The sequence below is a fragment of the Carcharodon carcharias genome, chromosome 3, assembly GCF_017639515.1.
Source record: "Carcharodon carcharias isolate sCarCar2 chromosome 3, sCarCar2.pri, whole genome shotgun sequence".
NCBI classification, from domain to species: domain Eukaryota; kingdom Metazoa; phylum Chordata; class Chondrichthyes; order Lamniformes; family Lamnidae; genus Carcharodon; species Carcharodon carcharias.
Genome location: NC_054469.1, coordinates 94,975,549 through 94,997,034, shown reverse-complemented (window position 1 = coordinate 94,997,034; position 21,486 = coordinate 94,975,549). Strand labels below are relative to the sequence as shown.

At 45.6% G+C, this 21,486-nt stretch overlaps 1 protein-coding gene across 2 annotated transcripts in view; it reads right to left on the bottom strand.

The window, feature by feature from the left end:
* The window catches only part of cobl (cordon-bleu WH2 repeat protein), a 503,840-nt gene that overhangs the window by 147,457 nt on the left and 334,897 nt on the right, over positions 1-21,486 (bottom strand). For both annotated transcript variants that reach the window (XM_041183628.1, XM_041183629.1), the window contains exon 8: positions 20,341-20,452. In XM_041183628.1, the coding sequence (XP_041039562.1) occupies positions 20,341-20,452 (112 nt within the window). The remainder of the gene's footprint in view (positions 1-20,340; positions 20,453-21,486) is intronic.

Sequence of the window (21,486 nt, the reverse complement as noted above, 5' to 3'; positions counted from 1 at the left end):
TACAGCTCCTCATGCCCCGCTTCCTGTAAGGACTCCATCCCATTCTCTCAGTTCCTTCGCCTCCGTCGCATCTGTTCTGATGATGTTACCTTCAAAAACAGTTCCTCTGACATGTCCTCCTTCTTCCTTAACCGAGGTTTTCCACCCACGGTCGTTGACAGGGGCCTCAACCGTGTCTGGCCCATCTTCCGCGCATCCGCCCTCACGCCTTCTCCTCCCTCCCAGAAACATGATAGGGTCCCCCTTGTCCTCACTTATCACCCCACCAGCCTCCGCATTCAAAGGATCATCCTCCGCCATTTCCGCCAACTCCAGCATGATGCCACCACCAAACACATCGTCCCTTCATGCCCCCTAGCAGCATTCCGTAGGGATTGTTCCCTCCGTGACACCCTGGTCCACTCCTCCATCACCCCACTACTCACCAACTCCCACTTACGGCACCCCCCCATGCATACGCAAAATATGCAACACCTGCCCCTTCACTTCCTCTCTCCTCACTGTCCAAGGGCCCAAACACTCCTTTCAAGTGAAGCAGCATTTCACTTGCATTTCCCCCAACTTAGTCTACTGCATTCTTTGCTCCCAATGTGGTCTCCTCTACATTGGAGAGACCAAACACAGACTGGGCGACTGCTTTGCAGAACACCTTCGGTCTGTCCGCAAGGATGACCCAGACCTCCCTATCGCTTGCCTTTTTAACACTCTCTTGCCCACATGTCTGTCCTTGGCCTGCTGCATTGTTCCAGTGAAGCTCAACGCAAACTGGAGGAACAGCACCTCATCTTCCGACTAGGCATTTTACAGCCTTCCGGACTGAATATTGAGTTCAACAACTTTAGATCTTGAACTCCCTCCTCCATCCCCACCCCCTTTCCGTTTCTTCCCCCTCCCTTTTGTTTTTTCCAATAATTTATATAGATTTTTCTTTTCCCGCCTATTTCCATTATTTTTAAATCTATACCTTTTATGCCCTTTTAGTCTTACTTCACCCCACCCCCACTGGAGCTATCTGTACCTTGCGTGTCCTGCCATCCATTCTTAATTAGCACATTCTTTTAGATAATATCACCACCTTCAACACCTCTTTGTTCTTTTGTCTGTGACATCTTTTGATTATCTGCTCCTATCACTGCTTGCTTGTCCCTACAACCACCGCCCCACCACCCCCCCCACCCAGTTCTCTCCCCCCACCCACCTTAAACCAGCTTATATTTCACCCCTCTCCTATTTTTACTTAGTTCTGTGGAAGGGTCATGAGGACTCGAAACGTCAACTTTGTTCTTCTCCGCCAATGCTGCCAGACCTGCTGAGTTTTTCCAGATATTTCTGTTTTTGATCAGGAGCAATCTGGGCCTATTACAAACAGATCACACTGATATTGTCCGGGAGAATAAGGAAATGGCAGACATGTTGAATAATTATTTTGCCTCAGTGTTTACAGTTGAGGAAGAACATCCCAAGGAAATTAATATTGAGTCTGGAACAGCGACTCACTGAAATTAATGTTATCAAAACAACAGTAGTAAAGAAAATAATGGCCATAAAGAGGGATAAATCCCAAGGGCCAGATTATTTCCATCCCAGGATTTTAATGAAAGTGGGTGGAAACATTGCAGATGGCTTAAGTTTAACCTTCCAAAGTGCTCTTGACTTTAGGAACCAGGCCTTCGGATTGGAAAATTGTGCATGTCATTCCATTATTTAAGAAAGGTGAGAGCAGAAAAGCTGGGAACTATAGATCAGTTAGCTGATCATCCGTTGTCAGGAAATGATTAAACTCTATTATTATGGATAACATGAAGGAATATCTTAAAAATTTTCAACTGGTCAGCGAGAGTCAACATGAATTTGTAAAGGATAGCTCATGCCTACGAACCTGACTGCCGTTTATGAAGAGGTGAATAAAGTAGTGTAGAGGGATATTTCTAAGGATGTTATTTATTTGGACTTCCAGGAGAATGATAAAATCCCTCATAAGAGACTTTGAGCTAAAGTTGAAGCTCATGAAAGTGAAGTTAACCTATTGGCCTGATGAGGAAATTGGCTGAGTGGAAGAAGAGACAAGTAGGGATAAAGAGCAGGTACTCTAATTGATAGGATGTGGCTAGTGGGGCAAAAATTTAATCCTGTCCCCACGGCGAGTTTGGTGTCGGGGCAATTAATCAGGCAAAAAGATGCCAGCATTCATCCAGCAGCAGGTAGGGGGCTCACCATGTGGGGAGTCTGAAAAGCAAACCCTGTGCTGTTTGCATGCAGGCTTCTGGGGGAGGATCCCTTGTTGTCAGTCACTCAGCGCCTGATCAATGGACCCAGCATCAGGAAAAGGGGCCACTGAGAACAATCCTTCTGCCCTTGCTTCTGACACCCCTGTCCTGTGAACCCCCCACCCCATAACCCTCCCGCCATCATTCACTCACCAGCGCCTGGGTTTATGGCAATCCTGGGCCTCAGGTGGGTATAGCACTGGCAGCAGCCACTGCCTCTCCAGTGGTGCTGCCAAGCAATGAAGAGCTGCCAGCCTCTAATTGGTTCGCACCTGCTGATTGGCACTTAATGTGTTGGGCCTCCCCAAAAACAGGCTTTCATCTTACCCATCTGGGTTGGCCCCCAGCTCAGGCTTTAGAGAGGAAAGCACAATGATCAAATTCATAACATGATCAACACAAGACCCCCCAATCTTTCAAAAATATATTAATATTTCTGATGTATGCTTCATGTCATATTCCCATGTTGAAATATTTTTGCAAGCAGAGTTAACAAAATACCAACCACAACATTTTGTTGATAATATTCCACTGAAAGAACAGGCAATAAAGCTGTAGGTAATTTAAAAAAGCAAGTTCCCAAGTTTGATTTGTGTCAAAGGAAATTTGATAAGGCTGACGAAAACCACTGAAGAGCTCAATATTAGCAAATGATAGACGTGTTAAGACTACAGAAGATCGACTATACTATTTAGAGGACCTACATTCAGGCATCGATTCACCATGTTCAGTAACATCAGGTACCGTGTTAGTCAAATCACACTCTGGTGACATTCCTGGCTGGTTGGTAATCTCAATGTCTGGAGAAGGTGGGTATGGTGGGGGAGGAGGAATCGTTAACTGGGGTGGACTACGTGGTTTGCCTGACACTGGCGATGCACCTCTTGGAGGCTTAAGTGGCACCTGACTTCCAGCATTACCTAGATAGGGGATTAAGTAGGGTAATAAGTATGTCTGGGGTATATAATTGAAAGCCTCTAGCAATCCGTTACAACATTTCAACACAAACTGAGGAAAAGAAACAAAAACAGTATTAAATAAATATAATATAACCGAAGCTCTCAGCAACATGATCTGAATATTAGCAACAACATAGGATTGGTACAGTTTTATAACAACGATTTAATTGCAGATATGTTCCAAACCAGTCATGCTATGAGCTATTCTTTCAAGAAAAATCCATTCTGTCTTACATTTACTTATTAATTGAAGGCAGAGAGAAACGTCTAGCTACAGTCTTGCCTGCAGTCCCCAATCTCAGTGTAGTTTAGAGATGAGGTGCATAATGAATCCCGCTCTAAACTCCTGCCCAGTGGCCACCTGTACTGTTCCAGTGAATCTTAATATAAACTTGAGGAACAGCATCCCAGCTTTTGATTAGATCCTCTACAACAGGCTTGTCCAACATACAAAGCCCCTGTATGGGCCCCAGCCAGTTTTCAAAATTCCGGTCAAAAAGGTAAGTTTCAATGGACAACTCTGCATGGAGCTGCCCTCCAATCAGAGATTGTTCCTCTCCCACATTTGCTCAGGAAGTGAAGGTACATCGATGCGAGAGTCCGGGAAATCAGGTACATCAGTGCTGGAGCCCAGGGAATCAGGTACGTTGATGCTGGAGCCCAAGGAGTCAGGTATTTCGGTGCTGGTGCCAGGGAGTCAGGTACATTGGTGCTGGTGCCCAGGGAGTAAGGTACATTGGTGCTGGAGCCCGGGGAATCAGGTACGTTGGTGCTGGTGCCCAGGGAGTCAGGTACATCGGTGCTGGAGACCAGGGAGTCAGGTACGTCGGTGCTGAAGCCCAAGGAGTCAGGTATTTCAGTGCTGGAGCCCGGGGAGCCAGTTATGTTGGTCCTATAGAGAGTGTAATTTTGGTGGCCCTTCTATGACTCTATATGGGATTAGAATAGTGAGGTATTTGTTTGACCGGCGCAGACTCGAACAGCCATTTTCTGTGCTGAAGATCTCTATGACTCTATTACGCTCTATGACTCTATTACTCGAGGAATGTGCAGTCTCCTTGGGCCCAGAGAAGTATGGGTGAAGTTTTGATGGCCCAGGAGGGCGAAGTCAAATGAGAGGGTGTGTCTGTGAGTGTGAGGGGGCTGGAATGAGAGAATAAGTATGTGGAGGAGAGAGAGGGTGTGACTGAGTAAATGTATGTGGGAGTGAGAGAGTTTGTGTGTGTGTGTGTGTCGCTGGGGGAGTGAGACAGTATGTCTGTGAATGTGGGGAGAATGAGAAAGTGAATGAATTCCAAAGTTGTACACCCTCTGAAAGAAAAAAATTCTCATCTCTGTCCTAAAAGGGTGACCCCTAATTTGAAAACAGTGCCCCCTTGTTCTGGACTCATTCACAAGAGGAAACATCCTTTCGACATCCACCTTGTCAAGGCCGTTCCGGACCTTGTACACTTTAATCAAATCACCCCTCACTCTTCTAAATTCCAGTGGAAACAAGCCCAGTTTGTCCAACCTTTCCTCATAAGACAACCCACTCGTTCCAGGTATCAACCTAGTAAACCTCCTTTGAACTGCCTCCAATGCATTTACATCCTTCCTTAAATAAGGAGATCAAAACTGCACACAATATTCGAGGTGAGGTCTCACCAATGCCCTGTATAACTGAGGCATAACATCTTTACTTTTATGTTCAACCCTCTCGTAATAAAGGATAGCATTCCATTCGCCTTCTTAATTACTTGCTGCACCTGCATACTAACTTTTTGTGACTCTTGCTAGAACACCTAGATCCCTCTGCACCTCAGAATTATGCAGCCGTTCTCCATTTAAGTAATACTCTGCTTTTCTGTTCTTCCTGTCAAAGGGAACAATTTCACGTTTTCCCACATTAAACTCCATTTGCCAGATCTTTGCCCACTCAATCAACCTATTATCTATCTATCTACAAACTCCTCATGTCCTCTTCCCAACATACTTTCCAATCCTATCTTTTCGTCATCTGCAAATTTAGCTACCACATCTTCAATCCCCTCATCTGAGTCATTGGTGTAAATCGTATAAAGTTGAGGCCCCAGTACAGAACGCTGTGGGACTCAGACACAGTGTGTATTGGAGGGGAAGTGGGAGAGACTGTGCGTGCGGGGCGAGGGGGTGATTGTGCGATAGACTGTGCCTGCGGGGGGTGGAGTGTGAGAGACTGTGTATGTGCGGGGGAAGTGCAAGAGACTGTGGGCAGAATTTTGAGTTCGGTGGATGGGCGCACTCAGCAAACCAGGGATCAGCCGGGAAATGGGCTGCCAGCCACGATCGGCCCCCAATCGTGATTTCAAGCTGGCGGGTCAATTCTGTCTCACCCGGTGTGAAACTTGGCTCCCCATTGGTTGGGACGGGCCAAGCGGGGGTAGGGGCCTGTCAGCGGCCGGATCCAATGGTGATCCTGGAAGGCTGCCATGGAAGAGCGTCAGTTCTGCGTTAGCAAAGCGATGGAGTCGAGTGCGGCTAGAGACGTCAGGTTAGGTGGGAACTCGGCCCCCCTGCTTTTCAGATGAGTGCCTTGTGGTCCTGCTGGAGGAGGTGACAGCCAGGAGGGACACCCTTATCCCCAGAGATGGGAGGAGGAGGCCACCGCACCTCACAAAGAGGGCATGGGAGGAGGTGGCAGCGCTGGTTATCAGCCATGATGTGGTGTGGCATACATGGGTGCAGTGCCAGAACATATTCAATGACCTGCTGCACTCAGGAAGGGTGAGTATCATGTTGGCATGGGTCACTGTGCAGAAGTGTTAAGGTGTGGCCTTCCCATCCATGGATCTTAGGGGTCCTAGAGTCTGAGTGCCAACTGTCAATGACGCCGGAGCTGGCCAAGGGGGTGAGCTCTGGTTGCCTGCACTGAGTGCCTTGCTGCCTGAGGGCTGTGACTCAGATGTGCCCCGCAAGATGTTCCTCAACTGGGGTTGGCCAGGTTGCAATGCCGTTGCAGGTAGAGAGTAGACTAAAGAATGCTTCTCTGTCCTTTCAAGAAAAGACAGTCAGAACCAGTCAGAGAGGTCACGTAGAGGCGGAGGCCCACCCAACCTGTTCCTGCTGACCAGAATCGAGCTGCACGTCCTTGAGCTGGAGAGCCGGCACGCTCCATGTGCAACTGGTTGTGGAGAAGCAGGGGTGCCAGGCAAAGCTAAGAATGCAGTTTGTCATGGCAGAGGTGACAGTTTCAGATTATGCAACCATTCTAATGTAGTCTCTTCATTGACTGGAGCCTCAAACCCGGAGTCCCCAATTGATCATTGAAAGACAATGACATCATGATGCAGATCTCCACTGTCTCACCAGGGTGCCTGGCATGCACAGTGACAGTGCGATGACTTTAATTAATGACGTGTCCTTGTTCTCCCTTTTAGATTTGCCAGCAGGCGTTCGCTCTCTGGACCCCGAAGGGCCATCCCTGACGCCGGAAGACAACCGGGCTTCATTTGCACCTGGGTTACACCTAATCTCTGACCCAAGCACTAGCGCAGAACCAGCACCTCAGTGGGCATTAGAACGGTGGCTAGAATGTTGGTGCACATTGGTGATGGCAATTCACACTCACTTGAGGTGCAGGCAGAGGCAGAGAGTGTCCAGGGCGCAGGCAGTCGGAGGACTGCTGGAGACCAGGACAATGCTCAGTCGATGGCAGATGATGAGCTTTTGGAGTCATCCAATGGGCGGCAGATGCTAGATGTGCAGCGAGATGTGCGGGATGATCTGCCGGAGATCCAAGAGGATCTCTGTTGTGGACCCTCATGGCAGAGCGCGCTGCCTCTTCCATTGACAGTGTGGCGACAGGGGTTCCTGGGGTTGTGCTCAGACCTGTTTGGACCTGCCTCATACAGGCAATGACCTCAGGTGGTCATTGCCAGTATGGGAGATGGATGAGGCACTCAGTATCCCAGCTAGGGGCCCGTCCATCCATGATGAGCATGGAGGTCTAGAGCAACTTCAAATTGGCGCATGAGCTGCTTGTCATCTCTGTGGGCCCCTCTCAGGGTGCTCTGAATGATGGCAGCAGCTCCTCCACTCCTCCGGTCCAGTGACTGTCACATCTGATGAGGCTGCGAGGACTGGGGAGTTGCCAGCCATGGCACTGGCTGCTCCCTCAAAGGCGGAGCACGCACAGGCTCCACTGGTCAAAGGACGTCTGCCAAGGTCATCAAGGCCAACAAGACACCAGAGTCAGCAGGCTGTCTCCAATGCCGGTGGCAGCGAGGGGAGAGAGGCACTAAGACGGAGCACTCAGGAATGTAAGTTAAAGGTGCCATGACTACAAGAGGAAGCGTTCATGGGTGATTTTCTATTCCTTTATGTTTGGTTTACATGTCTGGTGGTGTGAACATCAACACCAGTAGTGGCAATGTCATTATGCATCCAATGTGACAATAACATTAAATTTGCTTTGGTTCTAATGGCCTGAATACGCTTCATTTTTTCTTCCTGGTGCAGGATATGCCTGTATGTAACACAGGATGTAAGTGACTTGATATTTTATTGCACAGGCTGTGAGTGGACTTTGGGTTCAAATTAAAGGTCTATTTCAGACATCCAGGATGAAGGCAGCAGCCCTGGCATGAGGTGGGAGCGGATCTTAGGTGGCCTAGCTGAAGGAGCGTTGGATCATGGCATCCCTGCCTCCCTGGAGGTTACCGAGGTCTGCCTTCACGCCATTAGCGTTCTCCTCACCATGCTGGTCTTCTGACTAACTACTGGATTCATCATCTGTGGCCTATGGAGCTGCGTCAACGTCCTCTCCCTCCAGTGGACCCCCCCTTGCCAGTGCCAGATTGTGGAGCGCGCAGCATGCAACCATTATTGGTGACACCCACTCTGGGAGATACTGTAGTGCACTCCCTGAATGGTCCAGGCATTGGAAGCACATCTTGAGAAGACCTATGGTCCTCTCTACCACCGCTCTTGTGGAGGAATGACTCATATTGTAACGCTGCTCTGCCTTGGGTGACGGAGAGGCATCATAAGCTACCTTATCAATGGATAGCCCTTGTCACACAGCAGCCATCCATCCAGTCGGGCTGGAGCACTGAAGAGCCTTGGGACTTGGGAGCATCTCAGGATGTAAGTGTCATAGGAGCTGCCAGGGTACCTAACACAGACTTGCAGGATCTGCATCCTATGGTCACACTCTATCTGCAAGTTCAAGGAGTGGAATCCCTTCCTGTTGTCAAGGGCATCTGGCTGACCCGCTGGTGCCTTGATGGCCACATGTGTGCAGTCGATGTCACCCTGGACGCGGGGGAACCCAGCAATCACTGCAAAGCCTCTGGTTCGCTCAGCCTGAGTGGCCTCCTCCGTACGTAAAGAATAAAGGTCAATACCTGCCAGAACAAAGTTTCTGTCACCAGCTTCAGGCAACTGTGGACAGCTGATTGGGACACTCCACACAAAACCCCCACTGACCCCTGGGAAGACCTGGGGGCATAGAAGTTGAAGGCCACTGTGACCTTCAGAGCCACTGGCATGGGGTGTCCACCCACATAGTCAGAGCTGATCTCAGGCCCAATCATCTGGCAAATAGAAGTCACTATCTCCCTTGAGAGGTAGGACCTCCTTCGGCATTGCACCTCAGAAATAATGAGGTAGCTGTATCGCCGCCTGTAAACCCTGGCAGCAAGCTAGTGGCATCTTTTGCAGCCCCCTCCGTCTTGGACTTCCTGCTGGCCCTGCCATCCCCAGTCCTCGCAGCCTCATCAGATGTAACGGTCACTGGACCGGAGGAGTGGAGAAGCTGTTGCTGTCATCCAGAGCACCCTGGGAGGGGCCCACAGAGATGACAAGCAGCTTGTGCGCCAATGTGAGGTTGCTCTGGACCTCCATGCTCACCATGGATGGATGGGCCCCTAGCTGGGATACTGGGTGCCTCATCCATCTCCCATACTGGCACTTGAGGTCATTGCTTGTGTGAGGCAGGTCCAAACAGGTCCTTGTGCTTGCGCCTCTCCTCCCAAAGGTCCCTCCCATAAGACCATAAGACCACAAGACATAGGAGCAGAAATTAGGCCATTCGGCCCATCAAGTCTGCTCCGCCATTCAATGATGGCTGATAAATTTCTCAACCCCATTCTCCAGCCTTCTGCCCATAACCTTTGATAACCTTACCACCAAGAATCTATCTATTTCGGTCTTAAAAACACTCAATGACCTGGCCTCCACAGCCTTTTGTGGCAATGAATTCTATAGATTCACCACTCTCTGGCTAAAGAAGTTTCTCCTCATCTCTGTTCTAAAAGCTCTTCCCTTTACTCTGAGGCTGTGCCCTCAGGTCCTAGTCTCTCCTACTAATGGAAACATCTTCCCCACGTCCACTCTATCCAGGCCTTTCAGTATTCTGTAAGTTTCAATCAGATCTCCTCTCATCCTTCTAAACTCCATCGAGTATAGACCCAGAGTCCTCAAACGTTCCTCATATGTTAAGCCCTTCATTCCTGGGATCATTCTCGTGAACCTCCTCTGGACTCTCTCCAGGGCCAGCACATCCTTCCTGAGGTATGGGACACAAAATTGCTCACAATATTCTAAATGTGGTCTGACCAGAGCCTTATAAAGCCTCAGCAGACATCCCTGCTTTTATATTCTAGTCCTGTCAAAATAAATGCCAACATTACATTTGCCTTCCTAACTACTGACTCAACCTGCAAGTTAACCTTAAGAGAATCCTGGATTAGGACTCCCAAGTCCCTTTGCAATCCAGATTTCTGAATTCCCTCCCCATTGAGAAAATAGTCTATGCCCAAATTCTTCCTACCAAAGTGCATGACCTCACACTTCCCCACGTTGTATTCCATCTGCCACTTCTTTGCCCATTCTCCTAACCTGTCCAAATCCTTCTGCAGCCTCCTCGCCTCCTCAATACTACCTGTCCCTCCACCTATCTTTGTATCATCTGCAAACTTAGCCAGGATGCCCTCAGTTCCTTCATCTAGATCATTAATGTAAAAAGTGAAAAGTTGCGGTCCCAACACTGACCCCTGCGGAACTCTACTAGTCACCGGCCGCTATCCTGAGAAGGACCCCCTTATCCCCACTCTCTGCCTCCTGCCAAACAGCCAATCTTCTAGCCATGCTAGTACCTTGCCTCTAACACCATGGGCTCTTATCTGACTGAGCAGCCTCCTCTGCAGCACCTTGTCAAGGGCCTTCTGGAAGTCCAAGTAGATCATCCATTGGCTCTCCTTTGTCTAACTTACTCATTACCTCCTCAAAGAATTCTAACAGATTTGTCAGGCATGACCTCCCCTTGATGAAACCATGCTGACTTTGCCCGATTTTACCATGCACTTCCAAGTATTCTGAAATTTCATCCTTAATAATGGATTCTAAAATCTTACCAACGACCGAGGTCAGGCTAATCGGCCTGTAATTTCCTGTCTTTTGCCTCACTCCCTTCTTAAACAGGGCTGTTACATTAGCGATTTTCCAGGCCTCTGGGACCCTCCCTGACTCCAGTGATTCCTGAAAGATCACCACTAACGCCTCCACTATCTCTTCAGCTATCTCCTTCAGAACTCTGGGGTGTAATCCACCTGGTCCAGCTCATTTATCCACCTTCAGACCTTTCAGTTTTCCTAGCACCTTCTCCTTGGTAATGGCCACCATACTCACCTCTGCGCCCCGACTCTCTTGAACTTTCGTGATGTTACTCGTGTCTTCCACTGTGAAGACTGACGCAAAATACCTATTCAGTTCCTCCGCCATTTCTTTGTTCCCCACTACTACTTCTCCAGCGTCATTTTCCAGTGGCCCAATGTCCACTTTTGCCTCTCTCTTGTCCTTTATATATCTCAAAAAACTCTTGCAATCTTCTTTTATATTACTGGCTAGTTTACACTCATATTTAATCTTCTCCCTCCTTATTTCTTTTTTAGTTGTCCTCTGTTGGTCTTTGTAGGCTTCTCAATCCCATGGTTTCCCACTGCTCTTCGCCGCATTGTATGCTTTCTCTTTAGCTTTTATGCTGTCCCTGACTTCCCTTATCAGCCATGGTTGCCTCGTCCTCCCTTTAGTATGCTTCTTCTTCCGAGGGATGAATTTTTGCTGTCCCCCCCAAATTACTCCCAGAAACTCCTGCCATTGCTGCTCCACTGTCTTTCCTGCTAGGCTCATTTCCTAGTCAATTCTGGCCAGCTTCTCCCTCATGCCTCTGTAGTTGCCTTTATTCAACTGTAATACTGTTACATCTGATTCCAGCTTTTCCCTCTCAAATTGCAGGGTAAATTCTATCATATTATGGTCACTTCTTCCTAAGGGTTCCTTCACCTTAAGCTCCCTTATCAAATCTGCCTCATTACACATCATTAAATCTAGAATTGCCTGTTCCCTAGTGGGCTCCACCACAAGCTGCTCCAAAAAGCCATCTCGTAGACATTCCACAAATTCCTTTTCTTGGGATCCAATACCAACCTGATTTTCCCAGTCTACCTGCATATTAAAATCCCCCATGATCACTGTAACCTTGCCTTTCTTACACACCTTTTCTATCTCCTGGTGTATCTTGTGCCCCACATCCTGACTACTGTTCGGAGGCCTGTACATAATTCCCATTATGGTTTTTTACCTTTGCGGTTCCTCAACTCTACCCACACAGATTCTACATCATCTGACCCTACATCATTTCTTGTTATCGATTTAATTTCATTTCTTACTAACAAAGCAACCCCACCCCCTCTGCCAACCTGCCTATCTTGTCAATAGGATATATATCCTTGGATATTTAGCTCCCAGTCCCGATTCCCTTGCAGCCATGTCTCCGTAATGTCCACCACATCATACCTGCCAATTTCAATCTGCGCCACAAGCTCATTTACCTTATTATTATCCCCTTGTTCAAAAAAGGTTGTAAAGAAAAGCCCAGCAACTACAGACCAGCCAGTTTAACTTCAGTTATGGGCAAGATTCTGGAAACAATTATTCAGGATAGAATTATTAGTCACAGGAAAAATATGGGTTGATAAGAAAGAGCCAGCATGGATTTCTAAAAGGAAAATCGTCTTTAACCAATTTGCTGGAGTGTTTTGAAGAAGGTAACAGAAAAGGGTGATGAGGATAATGCTGTTGATGACTTTTGGGGTACATGGACTTTTAAAAGGCATTTGACACAGTACTGCACAACAGACTTGTGAGATGGGTATTGCTCATGGAATAAAAAGGACAGTAGCAACGTGGATACGAAATAGGCTGAAAAATAGGAAGCAGAGAGTAATGGTCAATGGATATTTTTTTGGGCTGGAAGAAAGTTTGTAGTGGAGTTCCCCAGGGGTCAGCGTTAGGGCCCTTGCTTTTCCTGATATATATTAATGATCTAGATCTTGGTGTGCAGGGGGCAAATTTCAAAGTTTGTGGATGATACGAAGCTTGGAAGTGTTGTGAACTGCAAAGAGGACAGTGTAGAATTTGGATAGACAAATTGATGGAGTAGGCAGTTAGGTGGCAAGTGAAGTTCAATGCAGAGAAGTGTGAGGTGATGCATTTTGGTATAAAGAACATGGACAGACAATACAAAATAAGGGGTGGAATTGTGAAGGGGGTGCAGGAGTAGAATGACTTGAATGTATATGCGTAGATCATTGAAGGTGGAGTGAGCAGTTGATAAAGCATATATTATCCTGGGCTTTATTAATAGGGGCATAGAGTACAAGAGCAGGGAGGTTATGCTGAATTTATAAAGGACACTCATTAGACCTCAGCTGGAATATTGTGTACAGTTCTGGGCGCCACATTATAGGAAAGATGTGAACACATTGGAGAGAGTGCAGAAGAGGTGTAAAGGAATGGTTCCAGGGATGAGAAACTTCAGCTATGAGGATAAATTGGAGAGGTTGGGACTGTTCTCCTTGGAGAGAAGGAGGCTAAGAGGAGATTTGATTCGGAGGCCTGTACATAACTCCCATTATTTTTTTACCTTTGCGGTTCCTCAACTCTACCCACACAGATTCTACATCATCTGACCCTACGTCATTTCTTGCTATCGATTTAATTTCTTTTCTTACTAACAAACCCCTCTGCCAACCTGCCTATCTTTTCAATAGGATGTATATCCTTGGATATTTAGCTCCCAGTCCTGATCCCCCTGCAGCAATCTGCGCCACAAGCTCATTTACCTTATTTCGTAAACTGCATGTATTCAGATACAACACCTTCCGTCCTGTATCCCTTGGAAGCTGCATTGGGACACATGGCCTTCTCCCACTTCTGCCCCTCTCTTTCTCCCCAGAAGAAGTGCCACTAGCGGAGACCGCAATCCCCACTGCCAGGGTAACAGAAGGCTGTCTGATGCCTGGAAGGGTCCACCGCGGTCTGAATCTTCCAATCAGTTCTGAAATAAAGCCTGGAAATGCTAACAATGAAGCCCTGAACAAAGATGAAGCTGCCAAGTAACCAGCAGCAAACTATCTCCAAAACTGCTCACTACTCACACTGCCAATGCCTTTTTTATCCAGCCCTTGGATGAGGTTTAGGAAATTATTGGCTACCTGCTTGCCCGTTTTGCCCATGCGACTAGTGTAAAATTACACAGGCAATGTAAAATCCAGCTTAATTGCCTTTTTAATAGCCTTAACTGGCTCTGATTCCCATGTGTACCCTCCAACCGAAATATCACGAGTGCATGATGACATCAGGACGCTCACCCAAAGTCATCACGTATTATTTTAAGCCAGAGGGGGTCGAACCCACTCTGTAAAAAATTATGCCTGATGTGTGTGGGAGGGGAGTGCGAGAGACTGTGTGTGTGTGTTTGGGGGTGGGGGGGGGGGTTGGGTGGGGGAGTGTGAGTGTGTGGGGAGGGAGTGCGAGAGACTGCATCTGGAGGAGTGTGAGTGTGTTGGGGGGATTGTGAGAGACTGAGTGTATCATGAGTGAGTGTGAGAGACTGAGTGTTTGTGGGGGAGTGTGAGGGCTGAATGTGTGGATTGGGGGGCAGAGTGCGAGCTTGCCTTGCAACCAGTTTCAGGTTTCGCATTCACACTCACCACCACACACCAACACATACACACATACCCACTCACAGTGGGTGGGGGTCAGTGAGTGAGAACCCTGAGACTGGGAGTGAGCCAGACACGCACACTCTGACCTTCTAACATGCTGCTCATTTTTAATAATTACTCTTTTCTAAATTAACAATTTATTGCTATGACATTGCTGTACGTTTGCTCAGCATTTTTTTCCTTCCTTAACCTCAGATTTTTTTTTTGAAACTCAGTTTATTGCTGTGCCAAACCTTATCTTTCCAAAATTTGCTCATCGACCATTTGAGTGAGAAAAAAATGCAGATGTGGCCCCCTGAGCAAAAAGGTTGGACAAGCTGCTCGACAGCCTTCTGGACTCAACATGAATTCAACAGTTTCAGATCATAACCTCCACCTTTATTTTTTCAGACAGCAGTTGTTGGTAATGATTCTGGCTTTGCCATTACAACTCCTCTACACCCATCTTTCGTTTCTTTGCTTGTTTGATAAGCATCCCGTTATGCTCTGCACCATCATCCCTTTTGTCATCTAATCTCTCCTGCCTTCCACTGTATCACAGACCTTACATTTTGTCCTTTCCTCCTCTCCCTACTTTTCCTGCCTTTGGACTTACATAAAACCTGTTACATCTCTTAAGCTTTTCCAGTTCTGATAAAAGAGCATTGACCTGAAACGTTAACATTGTTACCCTCTCCACAGGTGCCACCTGACCTGCTGAATATCTCCAGCATTTTTTATTTTTATTGTATATTACAGTCACAAATCAGCAGTAGCGTGACAGACTTTACCAAAACAGTGTACATTCTATGCTCAAGCTTTTGTTTTGGTTGGATTAAAATATATTGACAATTCAATCTTTGCAACACATCATAAGCAAACAATTGCATCTTTATGCTGGAGTCACTGCTTTGAGACTGACATCTTCTCTTGTGTAATCAGAACAAAGTTATTGCAGTCTGCTCTGTACTCCATCGAAATGGAGATCTGTACTTGTGGACTTAAAGGCACTTTCAGAGCACAACTCATTGATACTGAATGCGTTGATGACAAGCAAGAATGTAGTAATTATAGTTTGAGAAATGTAGGACTTAAGCTTTAAGAATAATCCTGTGTTGTAGGATCACATGATCTGTGTAAACCAATGAGTTAGCAGCGCGGGAAACCTCTAGGAGAGAGTTCCCCTTTAGTTATAGAGTTCGATGCACGCATGTGTTGCTGCTACTGTCTTATAAATAAAGTTAAATGTGTCCACCAAGAAAAGTTGCCTGGAAAATCAACTCTATAACAAACTGGTGATGAGGATAAATCAGATCCAGTGCTGTATCTTGCCAGCGATTGTGAGTATCCAAGTTCATTAAAAAGAAAAGATGTACTCATCTGAGATGCCACAGTTTGGCAGAATTGACCCCTTTGAATCAGCCACAGGTGACTGCTCTCAATATATAGAACATCTGCGTCAAGCCAACAAAATCACTGGGGAGGAAAAGAGGAGAGCAATTCTCCTGACTATTTGTGGCAGCAAGACCTACAGTTTAATTTGAAGCTTGACAGCCCCCGTGCCCCAGATTCGAAGACTTTCAGTGAATTAATAGACCTCGTTAAGGGACACTTCCAACCTAAGCCTTCAGTCACAATGCAGAGAGAGGTTCAGGTTCAATTCAAGGAATAGAGCAAATACGTGGAGAAATTAAAACAACTGTGATTTTGGTGAAAAGCTGAATGACATGCTCAGGGATCATTTGGATGGATGCTATTCAGTGAAGATTGCTGGCTGAAGTAAATCTTGATTTTAAGAAAGCGTTAGAAATAGCACTTGCAAAGGAAAGTGCTTTAAGAGATTTAGAAATGGTTCAAGGGGCACAAAATAGTGCCATTCTCCAAGTTGGGTGGGAGCAATCAGCCAAAAGTGGCGCAAAAAGCCGGGACTCCGCCACGAGGTGGGAAACAGCCCTCGCTAACCGAAAATTTAGAGGAAACAGCTTAGCAGCAAAGTCAGAAATTAATTTTTATCGACATGGGAACAATCATGCTCCTTACAATTGGCAATTTAAAAAGGTAGGGTGTTATTTTTTGTCACAGAAGTGGACACATAATGAAATATTGTAAAGTGAGATTTAAACAGGCTTCCAGGCAACAATCGAAATCCAATGAAGTATATGGCGTAGAAGAGCCAGAAACAACCAATTCCGACATTTATTCATTATTCATCATGAAAGCTGAGATGACAGAGCCAATTATTGTCACAGTGCAAGTGAATGGTAAACGCTTAAAAATGGAAGTAGACACGGGTGCTTCTACCACTATAATAGGAGGACACACTTTCAGATATTTAAATAAAGGTGCTCAACAATTAAATTTGGAACAAACATCTGCCAAGTTGAAAACATACATAGGCGAAGAAGTCCAAGTAAAAGGTATCACTGGTGTAACTGTTTATTATAGACACCAATCGGCACAGCTACCAGTGATGGTGGTAGAAAGTGAAGGGCCAAGCCTTCTAGGTCATGATTGGCTGAAAGAGATTAAATTAAACTGGTCTGAAATTTTCCAGCTGCGAGCAGAGGGACTGCCAGAGCTGCTAAGAAAAAATGACACCGTCTTCCAGGATGAACTGGGAAAAACCCAAGACCTACAGGCTAAGATTTATGTGGACTCAGAAGCAATTCTTCATTTCTTGAAAGCAAGGCCGGTGCCATATGCCCTGGGAGAGAAACTTGACGCTGAGTTGAACCAGCTAGAGACGCAGGGTGTCATAAAAGTGGTTCAGTTCTCAGAGTGGGCAGCACTCATCGTCCCTGTGCTTATACCAAGTCAGATCGTCTGGATCTATGGGGACTATAAACTAATGGTCAACAAAGCAACCAAAGTGGAAAGGTACCCTATTCCCAAGATTGGAGACCTCTACACCAAACTAACAGGAGCGACATATACAAAGCTTGACATGAGTCACACATATCAGCAACTGGAGCTGGATGATGCCTCCTGAGAATTTGTGGCCATAAATACCCACAAAGGGTTATATCGATATACACGTCTGCCCTTCGGTGTTTCTTTGGCCTGTGCCATTTTTCAGAGGACGATGGAGAGCTTGCTACAAGGACTACTTCAAGTTGTGGTCTACCTGGACGATGTACTGATAACTGGATTCACAGAAAAGGAACACTTGGCTAATCTAGAGGAAATCCTGAAATGATTTTTAGAAGCAGGAGTGCGCCAAATGAAGGAAAAATGCATTTTTCAAGCAAACGAAGTCATTTATTTGGGCCATCAGTTAGATGCCCAAGGGTTACATCCTGTTGAAGAGAAGTTTAAAGCAATCAGAGAGGCGCCTTCACCTAAGAACATCTGTGAACTTAAATCATTTTTAGGGATGGTAAGTTATTATGGCCGATTTCTACCAAATTTATCAACAGTTCTAGCCCCTCCACGTTCACTGCTAAAGTAAAACCAGCATTGAATTTGGGAGTCACCCCATTTAGTTTTCATGAAAGTAAAACAGCTCTTGCACTCTTCAAATTTGTTAGCTCATCATGACCCGACAGAGGAATTCGTGCTAACCTGTGATGTGTCCCCCTATGGAGTGGGAGTGGTACTATCTCACAAGATGGATAATGGTACAGAGAGGCCGAAAGGCTATGTATCCAGGACACTTACCGCAGCAGAAAAAGGATACTCTCAGATTGAAAAGGAAGGTCTGTCGATTATTTTTGGTGTAAAAAAATTCCACCAATACGTGCATGGATAACATTTCATGATAGTATCAGACCACAAACCATTTTTGGGTCTGCTTAGCGAGGAAAAGGCTATGCCTCCCATAGCTTCTGCACAAATACAAAGATGGGCCCTAATTCTGGCGGCATATGAATACACCTATGTGCATAGATCAGGGATTTATATAACAAATGCCGATGCCCTGAGTCGCCATCCTTTGCAAGAGAACAATGACCATGTCCCAATTTCCCAAAGGCTCGTATTAGTGATGACTTTTCTGGATTCCTCACCAGTTTGCGCCAGGCAGATAAGAAATTGGACGAATAGTGAGCTAGTTCTGTCTCGAGTGAGAGACCAAATGTTCATGGTGGCTCCCAGTAACCAGTCTCTGATGAATTGAAGCCATATTTCAACCAAAGATATGAAATGAGCAGTCAAGATGGTATTCTATTATGCGGTGCACGAGTAGTAGTTCCTTCACAAGGAGGGAAACCACTTTTAGTAGAGCTACACAGTGTTCATCCAGGAATCTCACGAATGAAGTCGATAGCACAAAGTTATCTTTGGTGGCTGGGGATGGATGGCGATATTGAAAAGGTAGCAAAACACTGTGTACAATGTCAAGAGTTGCCAGTGGCTGCCCCATTACACCTAGAGGTGTGGCCTGGTAGACCCTGGGTGAGATTGCACATAGATTACATCGGTCCTTTCCTTGGAGCCATACTTCTACTGATTACTGATGGCCATTCCAAGTGGTTAGACCTTTATGAGGTAAAGTCGCCAACGCCAGGCGCTACTATAAAAAAACTACGCCAAAGCTTTGCCATCCATGGGTTACCAGAGGTAACTGTCTCAGATAATGTTACTGTGTTTACGAGCGCTGAGTTTCAACGATTTATCAATGGTATCAGCCTCATGAAGACTGCACTGAACCATCCGTCATCTAATACACTGGTGGAAAGAATGGTACAAACTTTTAAGGGTGGGAATGAAAATGTTAACAGGTGAATCGTTGCAAACTAGACTTGCTCGTTTCCTATTTCACTACAGAACAACTCCCCCACACTACGACAGGAGCAACGCCTGCAGAATTAATGATGAGGTGCCGTCTTTGAACAAGACAAAGTCTGATTCTTCCCAATTTGGAGGGGAAGGTGGAGAAAAGTCAAGGAAAACAAAAAGCGATTCATGATTTGCATAGTCGTGAGCGACATTTACTGTTGGAGAAGCAGTATGTCAGGAATTTTGGCGGTGAACCGAAGTGGTTACCTAGTAAAGTAAGTTCTGTGACTGGAACATTGTCGTACCACATGGAAGTGGAGGGTTGGATCGCCTCTAAGCATGTGGATCATTTAAGAAAAGGAGAGATACCCCAACAAAATGATGTTCCACCTGTAACCATTGCTGAGCCTATGGTTTCTGTTGAAGTTGCTCAACCTAGGACAGGCATGCCCAATGTCTCTGTCAGAGTGGAAGACACTGAACTGCCTGTGCCTAACGTGATACCTGATGTTAAGACGGTTCCAGAGAATGTGGTTCCTGCAAAAGAATCTGAAGTCGTGGAGCTCCAATGTTCCACACGGATCAGGAAACCACCTGAAAGACTGAACTTGTAATTTCATGACCTGTGTAAATATTGTAATGTCATTAGATAAATATCCTTGTATATACAAAATGTACAGAAAAGTTAGAAGGGGGAGGAATGTAGTAATTATATTTTGAGAAACGTAGGACTGTAGTGTTAAGAATAATCCTGTGTTGTAAGATCACATGATCTGTGTAAACCAATTAGTTAGCAGCACAGGGAACCTCGAGGTGGGAGTGTTTCTTTAGTTATAGAGTTAGATGCACACATGTAGTTGCTGCTGCTGTTCTGTAAATAAAGTTAAATGTGTCCACCAAGAAAAGTTGCTTGGAAAATCAATTCTATAACAAAGAGTAAATTGTAAAAACTTGCATGTTGTTGCAGTTATAATGCAACCTTTGCAAAGACTCACTGGTGTCAATGCTACCTTCTGGAGCTTTCCAAATTTCAAAGCACCCTCATGCCAGTGACTTGAATCCAAAACTAGGTAGTTTTTGCAAACCACATTCCAAAAATTCAGAAACTGCAGTGTAACTGGTTCATTATACATGTTAATGGTTAATGTATTAGCTAAAAGTAGAGATATGCATTGCTGAGTCATTAAGATTTTACTTTATTACCTGATTTAAATGGTGATGCCTCTTTCAGAAATTAAAACAAGCTCACCAATTTCTTTCTTAGATTTTACTCACTCGCCAAAAACTCTTAAGCATCAAGAGTTTGTGTCCTAACAATTAGAGCAGTGCCATGTACCTCAAAAGGTGCTAAAAAAAACTACACTGAACAAAGGAATCACTGCCACTTACCAAAAGTATTGCTCCTCTCAAAATCTGTTCCATCTAATTTATTTGGCATACGACATGGTGGGGGTGGAGCACGTCGTTTTTTCTGTGTAGAATTTAGGGATTCTGCACCAATCTGCATATAAAATAGAAAATATGGCATTAAATATTCTTACGTTGTGTTTGATCCAATTTGAAATCTTTTTATGCAATTTTACTCCTATTCTCAACTTGGTAAATAATGTCAATAATATTGTTCATCAAAATAGATCACTGCTTCACATGCCCATAGCGAAGAGTTACAGACTTTCAGTTGTTTTTTTGGACCTTCTGACTTTTCCTAAGCTTTTATCTCTTTAAGCTTTGAAGCTTGGAGCCTTTCTCTCTGCTCCTCACTCAACTTCACTTAACGGGATCTTTTCCAGGTTCCTGTCTGTCCTTTGACTCGAAGGCTTGCTTGGGACTTTCACCTGTTCCACTCCCCAGGATTTGGGGACTTTTTTCTTTAGTTTGGGACTGGCTATCTGTCCCCTTTGCTCGAGTCTCTCTCTGGCAGCTACTTTCAACCAACTTTAGCTTGGAACTGGCTATCTGAGCCTTCTAGGTGGCTTCTGCTTGGCAGCTGTCCTCAAAACTGAACTAAAAAACTACTGTTTCTAGTTTCTTGTGTGTGTGTCTGTCAAAGGGACCCTCCTCTCTGGACCCCTGTTGCTAGGCAACAGCCCAGTTTTTCTACTGTTGTGTTTGCTTAACTTCTCCTACAGTTTTAAATTTTCATTAGAAATGCAGGCACTTTTTAAAGTGGAACTAAAACTCAATTTGATCTTTCCTTAACATAGAGATACAGAAATACAAATCAAACTTAAACATTAAAGCTAAAACCCATTCTGAACACCCACAAATATTAATATAATGTTCTTAATCTATCTCTATTTCCTAACAATATCTAGCACAAAGGAAGATGGCTGTGGTTGTTGGAAGTCAATCATCTCCGCCCTAGGACATGACTGCAGGAATCCATCAAGGTTGTGCCCTCAGTCTAACCACCTTCAACTGTTTCCTCAATGACTCATCCTCCGTCATAAGACCAGAAGTAGAGATATTGGCTGATGATTCCACAATGTTCAGTACCATTTGGGACTCTTCAGATACTGAAGCAGTCCTGTGCTC